This window comes from Otolemur garnettii, unplaced genomic scaffold, assembly GCF_000181295.1.
Source record: "Otolemur garnettii isolate 467f Iridium unplaced genomic scaffold, OtoGar3 scaffold00018, whole genome shotgun sequence".
NCBI lineage: Eukaryota > Metazoa > Chordata > Mammalia > Primates > Galagidae > Otolemur > Otolemur garnettii.
The window spans coordinates 23281979-23293420 of NW_003852413.1; the positions used below are offsets into that span (position 1 = coordinate 23281979).

General features: G+C 40.5%; 1 protein-coding gene across 1 annotated transcript; it reads left to right on the forward strand.

Moving 5' to 3' along the window:
• The first annotated feature begins 557 nt into the window (after positions 1-557).
• KRT25 (keratin 25) lies at positions 558-7271 on the forward strand. The gene is made up of 8 exons (XM_003786385.1): positions 558-1044; positions 1340-1422; positions 2039-2195; positions 5049-5210; positions 5295-5420; positions 5769-5986; positions 6480-6547; positions 6895-7271. Exons 1-8 carry the CDS (start codon positions 613-615, stop codon positions 7002-7004), a joined length of 1356 nt encoding a protein of 451 aa, XP_003786433.1. The 5' UTR covers positions 558-612; the 3' UTR covers positions 7005-7271.
• Positions 7272-11442: the final 4171 nt, after the last annotated feature.

Here is an 11442-nt window from a genome sequence, read left to right on the forward strand (position 1 = left end):
AGTGTCAACAAACGGTGATGTGCACGTCAGCTAAAATGGAAGTGAACTTCTCGTTGGAAAGAGTGGCAAGAGAAATTGAGAAACATTAAAAAAGGAAAACCCGGGTGATGGAAGACTCAGGTTGAGAAAAGAAGGCTTAGAGTTCTAGTTATGTGGAAAGAATTGTGAAGATAAAAGCAGAAGAAGTCTCAGAAACATGGCAACCTGCTTTGGCATCATACCCCAAAACTAGGATGGCACATTTTTATCTGGTTGTGGACGAATGAGGTTTATCTGCTAAGGGTGGAAGTGAAGGATGACTCACTTGAAATTTTAACATGGGGTAATGAACCTAACTGTGCTCCGCCCAGACCCATTTCTCAGATAACCACCAACCTGAGGGCAACTACCTTCCTACAGGAATGAGCCCAGCAAAGTTAGTTACTCATTAGGAAAAATCACCCAATTATACTAACTTGCTGAGGCTGGCAAGCCGTGCTTTACTCTGTGTAGGCAGAATTTCATCCGGAACATGCTTGGAAATTGACTATAAAAAGGCACACAGAACAGTCAACAAGGCACTCCGTTCTGGCTGTCCCCAATAAGGTTCTGCAACGGACTTGCCCTGCCACCATGTCTCTCCGACTTCCCAGTGGATCCAGGAGGTCCTGTCCCCGTCCCACCACTGGATCCCTCAGGCTCTCCGGTGGGGGAGCCAGCTTTGGGGCTGGAAATGCTTGTGGCATTCCTGGGATCGGAAGTGGCTTCTCTTGTGCCTTTGGCGGCAGCAGCACATCTGGAGGAAATGCAGGGGGCGGCAATCTCTATGCTGGCTTTACCGTGAACGAGGGGGGCCTCCTCTCGGGCAATGAGAAGGTGACCATGCAGAACCTCAACGACCGCCTAGCGTCCTACCTGGACAATGTGCGCGCTCTGGAGGAGGCCAACGCAGACCTGGAGCAGAAAATCAAGGGCTGGTATGAGCAATTCGGACCTGGCTCCTGCCGTGGCCTCGATCATGACTATAGTAGATATTTCCCAATAATCGATGATCTTAAAAATCAGGTAAGCAATTATACTCCGCAGGTTTTTTTATGTACTTCATTTATAAATTTTCTTTTTCTTTACCAAGTTCTAGAAGCATTTGTCATTCTTGTTGATTTCTTAAAGGGAATTGCAATGTAGCACTGGATAGAAGCATTCAATAGATTCAGTTGGTTAACCTCATGATTAAAATGTCAGTATGTAGTGATCATGTTCATTTGGATTATTTTCACGTCCTAACCTAAAAGAAAATCACTTTCTGTTTTTTACTGGTTGCAATCGCTAGCCTTTAAAAAGTCAAACTCCTTCTTTCTAGATCGTTGTTTCCACCACCAGCAATGCTAATGTTGTCCTGCAGATCGATAACGCCCGGCTCACAGCAGACGATTTCAGACTCAAGTAAGTAGACTTCCAGACTGAAAAGGATTCATGGTGACGGGGGGCAAAGCAGTAAATCAAATATATTTTTAACGCCTCCATTGTATACTATCAACTCATTCCAAAACTGTAAAACACTTAGGTTTAACATAAAGAAATGTTATTCCTTTTTTAAACTTTGGCTATTCAGCGTAAACTGCTATAAAACAAGCACCCCGTGCTCTACTTCTTTTTCTGTCAAATATCTTATTGGTTGCCAAACATGTATAGAACAAAGGTGACAAGTTAGAAGACATAGAGGCATTGAAAGATTCTGCCCTCTGATGTGCTCCCCTCTTATATACCAACAAGAGTGTATTCACTGTAACATTTAGAATGTAAACGTCTCCCAAGAATGCCAGAATTGACCTTAGTCTTTACTGGGTAATTTTTCGTCTTTGCCTCAAGCTATTTTTTGTCAGTTTCTAACACATAAAAATTATGTTTATGTAACAAAAATCATCATGATTATTATACAACAAACTTGGAAAATGTCTCTTCCGGCCAAATCTTCCAAATTCTAGAATTCTAGCATTTCTCATTAGTGAGTATGTCTCTATTTCTGTGATACATTAGAAAATCATTAACGTTCTTCAAGGTATGAAAACGAGCTGGCTCTTCACCAGAGTGTGGAGGCCGATGTCAACGGGCTACGCAGAGTTTTGGATGAAATAACCTTATGCAGAACAGACCTGGAGATTCAGTATGAAACCCTAAGTGAGGAGATGACTTACCTCAAAAAGAACCATAAAGAGGTAAGAGGTGATCGTCTTTGCTATCACTCTGCAGACATTGTCCGTGTGATAAGAGATAACAAGAAGTGGGTGCCGAAGCCAGACAGGAGGGCTGAGTTGCCTTAATAAGAGTCGGATTATTTGTACAGATTCACTCTTGCTGTCTCATCAAGTTTCCCATGGGAAAAAAAAAAAAAGGAATCATGTTTTCCAGACCAATCAGGGTTGTAAGAGCAGTGTTTGGCTATGTAATTATAGCAAAGTTAAAATGGTCCACTTAGGAGATTACATCTAATTAGATAAAATAAATATACTTTAAAGACCTTCTAAGAAAACTAGATGTAAATTTCTATCAAACAGTGGCAGATTTTAAAACACTAAACCATTTGCTTTGTACATATGTTCCATAGACATACTTAACACGAATATGTATTCTTTATAGATATGGCTATAAAAATAACGAGACTGAGATCAAACTGTTATACCAGAATTGACACTTCTCAGCAAATAATAGATTTCCACAGTGGTCATTGTTGGAAGCTAGGTTTGAAATCGGTTCATGCATGGCTTGGTGCCCATACCTCAGTGGTTAGAGCACCAGCCACATGCACCCAGGCTGGTGGATTCAAACCCAGCCAGGGCCTACTAAACAACAATGACAAGAATAACAACAACAACACAAAGAAAAAATCAGCTGGGTGTTGTGATGTGTGCCTCGCTACTGGGCAGCTAAGGCAAAAGAATCACTTAAGCCCAAGAGTTTGAGGTTTTTGTGAGTTTTGATGCTACAGCACTCTACTGAGGGTGACATAGTGAGACTTGGTCTCAAAAAAAAAAAAAAAAATCGGATCATGAAACCATGACATCTTGGGATTGCTTTCAGAGCCTCTGTTTTCTAAAAGGGAACAAATCTTTGCCCCCTGAAAAGGAATTTGATATTTTTAAACAGCCAAAAGACTTCCACAGTCAAGCCAAATGCCTAAAGCAGAAGATCAAACTTAAGAATGCTACTTGATTCATCATCAGGCTGCCTTAAAACTACTCAAATAACATTTATTGGGCTATATGGATTCAAGTACACTTAGAGCCTATGGTAGTTCAAAAATTTTTTGCTGAATGCATTTGATTTTGTTAATGTTTCACAGCAAGCCCAAATATATCTTTTTTTATCTTTCTCTTTTTCTTATTGAATTGGGGAAGGTTTCACTAAATCATCACAACTAAAAACCCCATCTGGAGCTAGAGAAGGTAGATGGTGTAGGGTCCACCAGGGAGGCAAAAATGCTAGGAGAGCCTGAATATTTGCTGCAGGAAAGAAAGAATGCCTTAGGAACCCTCAGTAAGACCCATTTATGGTTGGGGAGGAGAGTTTCTGCAGCAGAGACATAAGCTGATCTGTGATACTCTCACTGATGAGCTCTTAGCAGTGATGCCTGCCATTCTCAGTCTCAGGAATGACTGACTGCATTGCGCTCTGACAGCACGCAGCCCAAGCAAAATCATGCATAGACTCTGACTGTGAGATAGATTCCAGCTTCCAGGATGATAATAATTATAATCACCAGCATTTATAAACCAAGCAGTATTAGTAAATCTTTTTATTATTAGTTTTTTCACTTCTCCCAACAACTCAGAGAAGGATTTTGAACTATGCTAAATTTTCAAATAAGTAAATCAAAATTTAGAGTGGTTAAGCAACTTTCCAAATTCACACAGCCACTACCCGGCAGAATCAAAATTCACACGGAGATCTGTCAGATCCTAATGTCTGACATGCCCCTATAGAGCAATGTTTTTCGACCTTTTTTATCTCACCCACACTTGAACTTAGAGTTAAGCTTCCATGGCACACTTTAAATTACGTTGATGAAAAAAGAAAATTAAAATATATATACTTACTGAGCTTTGAATTGCTTTCAAAAATAATTTAATTAATGATCTTTAAAGATTTTCCGGGCACACCTAAGATCCAGTCGTGGCACACGGTTGGAAACTCACTGATCTGGAGAATCCCAGCTTTTTACTAGGCTTACACAGGAACCATATAGCAGTGAGTGTTCAACCTGGGTGTCACGACTGGATTTTAGGTGTGACTGGGAAATTTTTAAGATCATTAATTAAATGATGTGTGAAAGAAGTTCAAAGTACAGTAAGTATATTCTTTTACTTTCTTTTTTAATCAACCATGTGCCACGCAAGTTTAACTGTAAGTTCAAGTGTACTGTGAGATTTTAAAAAGTTGAAAAACAGAGGATGGTGTTCTTCCCAGGGAGCATACACACTCTCTCTCTCTCTCTCACACACACACACATACATATACATTTATATTTTATAATCAGTTCAACTGTTGAGAATTATTCAAACTCAGCCCTTCAACCAGGCCCATTCTGTCTGCGCTCAGGATATAGCTGAATTGAGAACAAGTCAAAGCTGGCCTCCAGCGGAAAGTAGATCAGTCCGCAAAGCAGAGACGTTTGCACTATGAATGAACAGAATAAGAGATGGAGGATAATTAATTTTGCATATTTTTAAAACTTTCATTTGGGAAAGCAATTAAGACTTGTTCTGGGTAGCAAACTGACACGGATGAGTTGAAGCCGCAGCACCAGGAGTTAGGCTCATCGTGCTAAACAGCTCCAGAACAATTCAAACTCTTCCAGAAGGCAGCAGGCTGCTTTCAGAGGTAGTGAGTTCGCCGTCTTTGAGAGTTAATCAACTGGGTGGGAAATATGAAGTGTGGGGGCAGAGGGTCACTGCACAGCCTGGGAGCGGGGAGCCTGAGGAACTCTAAGAACCCCCTTTCCCCTAAAACTAAGCTCTCAGACTTTCCGTGAGGCTCCTGCGTAGCTGAGCTGAACCCTTCTCTGCCTCTAGGAAATGCAAGTTCTGCAGTGCGCAGCGGGAGGCAACGTGAACGTGGAGATGAACGCGGCCCCCGGGGTGGACCTCACGGTCCTGCTGAACAACATGCGAGCCGAGTACGAAGCCCTCGCGGAGCAGAACCGCAGGGACGCGGAGGCCTGGTTCAACGAAAAGGTGAGTCCCGCCCAGAAAACCGGCCCTCTGCATTTCAGCGACGCTGACGGCACTAAGATTTGCTGCCTCACTTCCTTGTTGCAGAGTGCTTCTCTGCAACAGCAGATCTCTGAGGACGTTGGAGCCACAACCTCAGCCCGGAACGAGCTGACGGAGATGAAGCGCACCCTTCAAACCCTGGAAATTGAACTTCAGTCTCTCTTAGCCACGGTTTGAAAAAGACAATCTCTTACCCTCTCCTAGAGTATCATTTTAGATACATGCCACCTGGTCTGAAAGACCTTAGCTGTGTTAAAAAAAAATATGTCCACATCTTTTTATATTTATCTTAAAATGTAAAGAAAGATTGGGATCGCACGGATAACAGCTGAAACAAGACCAATGTCTTTGGATCTATTCGACCAAAAAGGTTTTGCTTATTTTTTTAAGCAGTGCCATAGAGTCATCTGAACTATGTGTTGATTGTGGGTAAAGTTAAGGACAGGAGAAATCCTGGAACAAATCAATTTCTGCGTATCTGTGTGTCTGGCTCAGGTTCTCTCTGTTGCTTCCTGACAGAAACAGTCCCTGGAGTGCTCCTTGACCGAGACCGAGAGCAACTACTGTGCACAGCTGGCGCAGATCCAGGCTCAGCTCGGGGCCCTGGAGGAGCAGCTGCACCAGGTCAGAACCGAGACCGAGAGCCAGAAACTCGAGTATGAGCAGCTCCTGGGCATCAAGGTCCTCCTGGAAAAAGAAATCGAGACCTACTGCCTCCTCATAGGAGGAGATGATGGGTAGGTTAAAAATAACTATATAGAGCGTTGTGCCTGTGGCTCAAAGGAGTGGGGCACCAGCCCCATATACCAGAGGTGGTGGGTTCAAACTCAGCCCTGGCCAAAATCTGCAAAAAGAAAATAAAATAAAACTATATAGGGAAGGCATAATATACTGAAATCTGCTGGCAACTTAGATCCCTGAAAAGTGAACATATGCTAATATGGCCTGTTTTCTTTCATCATGAATGCTGAATATTAAACATAATACTGCACTCTACAGTCAAGATACAAATTTGCAATATCATACCAAACCCAAATGCAATAGGCCTTGTATTTAAGGCATGAAAACTAAAAATACCCCTTCTTAATGCTGAAGCTAGGTAGTTTCACCTGTCTAAAGTCGAACTCACCAAGGAAGTAAAGAAAATCTAATGGTGAATCTAGAAGTGAAGGGGCGCTCTCTAAAATCATGCTTTTTTGGTTGTTTCTCTCTTTTGTGATATTTTCACAGGGCTTGTAAGTCTGGAGGTTTCAAGTCTAAAGATTATGGATCTGGAAACATGGGTCCTCAAGTCAAAGGTGATTACAACGAAATTCTGCTTTGCTGGACTCTTTCATTTTCAATGCACAACTTGATTGTTTTATATTACCATAGCTTAGTATGAACAGATATAATAAAGATTTGAAGTCAGTATCAGTAGGTGCTAGACGCCCAATTTTAGTGCTACGCTAATTCTCAACAAAATAACATGTTACCATGTTTTCACCCAACCAAGTAATAAGACGTTCACCAAGAATGAGCCTAAGTATTTGTGTTTACTGTGTAGTTCATTCTTTATAAAATCCTATTATTCTTTTAATCCACATACTACCTTATTGATCTTTTTTTAACCCTCTAAGCTCTCCTTTTAAATTTTAATTTTCAGATTCACCCAAAGCCATAGTGGTTAAGAAAGTTCTGGAAGAGGTAGACCAACGCAGTAAAATACTGACCACCAGGCTCCACTCCCTGGAAGAGAAATCTCAAAGCAATTGATTTGAGACACAATAGGGAACATATGCCAAATATACTCTGAGAAGAAAAAGCATTAGCTCTCCATCTGGAAAAATGAGCACATCTAAGAAAAATGTCTGTCTGTGCCTTTCTGTTACTTTCTCTTACTGAGCAACTCATAGCAGTATCTCCCCATTCGTCTGGAAGAACGTCACATACACACATACAAATACCACGACTCGTTTGACAACTCTACTGCAAATCTGTTGTCAGTTCTTTCTAGTTAATAAACCTTCTTTTAGCAAGTTATCACTCATGGTGTTTTCTAATTTTTAAAATGTTCATGTCTGTGGTCCAGATATATGAATCCCTAATAGCTTTGAATCTCTATGAAAGTCTTTTACAATTAACAGATTTCCCCCAGATGTGTATAAGGTTTCCCCAATGAGACAGATTCAGAAGAAATAAAAATATTTCTTAAATCTCCAACTGCCATATTTTGACATAATAAGAAACCTACTTATTCCTCTTCATAATGGCTAAAATGGATACATTGGGATCATTCGTCTGTAAATGGGGATAATAAAAGTGCCTCCTTCAAATGGTAATTGTAAAGATTAAACAAAGTATTAGAAAGGGCACGTTGGGGGCTAAGCACTCAATAAATGTTAACTCTTATTTTTTAATGCTCAGTATTTGAATGGTTCATTTTCAAATCTCTATACATCCACTTCCTTTTTTGGATGTATCTATTTCAACAATATTTGAAGTGTAAGAGAGGTTGTAACAAAAGTTCTGGTTTAGAATCCAAGTTAACAGAGCCATCTACTTGTATTACAAAGTGACAACTGATGCTTATAACTCCCTGGACTAATGGATTTATCCCTAATGAAAGGAAATATTAGATTAACTAAAAACATAATTTCCTCAGATTAGATATGTAGTTGACCCTCAGTCCTCGAAGGCTGGATTGTTCATATTGTAATCCATTCATTAATATTTGTTTCAGGCTCTAAGCGGAAATAATAACCAGAAAAGATGATAGAGCCCTATAAGGGCACTGTATTTATTTCTGAATTATTTTTTTCTCTTAAGATACAATCTAAACCACAGGCCACTAGGAACAAAATGCCTAATTACTTCCCCATCGGATTATGTGAAACAAAAACATGACCCATAGGAGAGAAAATTTCACTTAGAGAAAATACCTTATAATTGCCAAAATACCAAAGCAATCTACGCATCTCTTCCCATCTGTCAGTAAATTCTTCCTCACTAGGGAGAGATGCTTCCAAATATGAATCCTTACACAACTGTATATATTCATCAGATTTCATAGACCTGTATATCTAAAAAGGGTGAATCTTAATATAAGCATATAAACTATACCCAGTGGTACATTGGAACTGCTTTCACCACCATGTGACAATCTATTTTGCACATCTCTTCCCAACTCTGCATTTAGAGATGTCATTTGGTAGCTTAATGTCATCCATAGAGAAGGTATTTACACCACAGAAATTGGCAAACACTACAAATCCCAACTTTTTCCTCCCCTGAAACCTGTTTATTAAACAGTTATCAGCACCTCACTAGTCAATCATTCTTCAATAAAGATGACTTAACAAACAAACACACTCAGTTGGGCACTGTGGCTCAAACTTTTAATCCTAACACTCTGGGAGGCTGAGGCAAGAGGATCCCTTCAGCTCAGGAGTTCAAGCAGTCTGAGCAAGAGAAAGACTCTATCTCTACTAAAAATAGAAAAATTAGCCGGGTGCCTGCATTCCCAGCTACTCAGGAGGCTGAGGCAGGAAGATCACTTGAACCCAGGAGTTTGAGGTGGCTGTGAGTTAAGACACCATGGCACTCTAACCTGGGCAACAGAGTGAGATTCTGTCTCAGAAAAAGAAAAAAAAAAGCACTCAATGGTTAATCTGTTTATATATGCATACACACACAGAGAGGGTGCCAAAAAACGTGTACATATTTTAAGAAAGGAAAAACCTGTATTAATATGGTCATTGTCATGTCACATTTCACTTCTGCAATTACAAGAGGTGCTCAGCAGGACTTGTATTTATCTTTTGTTATTGGTATATATTGAGTAGGACAATTTCCATACAGTTTTTTCCTTTCTTAAAATGTATATACGTTTTTTGGCACACTGTGTGAGGGCAGGGGAGAGAAAGAGGGAGATGAAAATATATCACTACCCTTCTTTTTTTTAAATTTCAGATTAATATGAAGGTACAAACAATTAGGTTATGCTGTCTGCATTGTTAGGTAAGGTCCTTGTTACCATATTAATGACTATGAGTACAGTTTTTTCCTTTCTTAAAATATGTATACAATTTTGACACCCTCTCTGTGTGTGTAGATGCATATATAAACAGATTAAACATTGAGTGCTGTAGTTGTGTCCTATGCCCAGGAGGTGTGCCATATACCCTTACATTGTGCCCAGTAAATGGGAGCACCCATTCTCCCTCCTTCCATACCCACCCCCAACAAATTGAATTGAGGTTTTCTTTTGTATGGACATGGATTAGTTTGTCTACTGGCTTCCTATTAGTACTGAGTGCATTGGATACTTGCTTTTCCATTCTTGTGACACTTTACTAAGAAGAGTGTGTTACAACTCCATCCAGGTAAATCACTACCCTTCTTAAATTCTCCAGTGGATTCCTATAGCACCTAGAATGAAATTTAAATATCCTCCTAGGGCAGCAGTTCTCAACCTGTGGGTCACGATGCCTTTTTAACAATGAAAATACACTGCAGCATTAGGAAGGTTGAGAACCACTGTCTGCGGTCTACAGGGCCCTCACCTACCTGGCCTTGCTTATCCCTCTGACTCATATCTTACAGTAACGCTTACCTTCTGCCTCAACTCCAACCATACTACCCGCATTTTATTCCGTGAATGCAACCAGCTCATTCCCGCCTCGGGGCCTTTGTACTAGCAGTTCCCTCCGCCAGAAATGCTGTTTCCTCAGAACTTCCCTTTTGATTATTCCCATCAAAAGAGCTGTCACTGACCATTCTAGAAAAAGTCACCAGGGCATCACAATGTCTTATTTCTTTCAGAACATTTATCACTGTCTGAAATTATCTGGTTTATTCCTCTTATTTCTTGTTTGCTGTTTCTTCCCCTGCCCCAGGATGTAAGCTCCGTAAGGGCAGGAGGGATATTGCCCAGTTTGTTCAGCATCGTATCTCCAGCACCCGGAATAGCCCCCGCTGTAGGGTAGGAACGCTGTAAATATTTATTGAATAAATGAAGGAATGAATATATGCATCTAAAAACCAAGGTAATGTTTTAGATTAGAAACATATATCACACTAAAGTTGGTAATTACAACTATCAAAAGTCATGGCTGTGATGAGTCAGGTGTCTCCTTCTCCATAATTGCTCTGAAAGCTTTTTTTGTGAGACAGGGTCTCACTGAGGTTGGAGGTTTGGAGTGCAGTAGCCTTGCCGTAGCTCACTATATCCTCAAACTCCTCGGCTCCTCCCACCTCAGCCTCCCGAGTAACTAGGATTACTGGTGTGAGCTTTAAAAGTCTGTATTATTCCTTTAGAGGGAAAACTTAGAAATTATTCAAATTACTTAAAATGAAATCTTCAGAAGACAAAATTCCACTGACTTTCAAAACTTCTGCTTTCCACGCTGTTTCCCAAGGTTTGTGATGATGCCTTTTACTAGTATGATGAGAACAGGGGATTGTCATACCCAACTTTAAATCAGAATTTCATTCTAGATCTGAGAGCTGGAACTGTATCATTTTCTTAGGCAATTTCACAGGCAAAAGACACGGCAGCAAATACCAGAATTGCATCGTCTGGCCAGTGGGCACCACATTCCCAATTCGAAGAGAAAAGTTACTCTGGGACACATCAGGGCACCCTACCCCAAATGCCCAGAATCTGCTTTGGATTTTAAGCCTAAATGTAAATGGACACAGAGGAAACGGGTCTCTGAGTTCTAGCCCATCTCAGGGTGTTATTTTCTGAAGGGTTCTGAGTAAAGCTGTGAAACAGAGGTGAGGTTGTGGGATGCAGACTGGTGACTGCCCGTCCGTGCAGCTCGCCTTATTTTCTGCATGAGTCTTGGGTTTGTTAACTGAGATTGCAGGATACTACAGCCTGGTCTACAAAGCATTGAATGGGGAGGATGGGCTAGGGCATATGAAATGCCCTAAACTCTCTGGGAAAATACGGATATATTAAAAACCAAGATTGGAATCAGTGTGATAATAATGGAAACCACTTTTCATGACTGCTTCACAATCTCCATTTCTTTGGAGCCCCCCCTTTAAACAAAACAAGGCCATTTTTAGGTGGATTTTGAGTTTAAGTCAAGTTGCAAGGTTATATATTTTCTAATGGTCTAAGTCGTCTTTGTCTTTCTGAAAGATTAGACTTTCCATAATTTGTGTAAGAAAAGAAACACCTGACTTCATGGAAAAAAAAAAA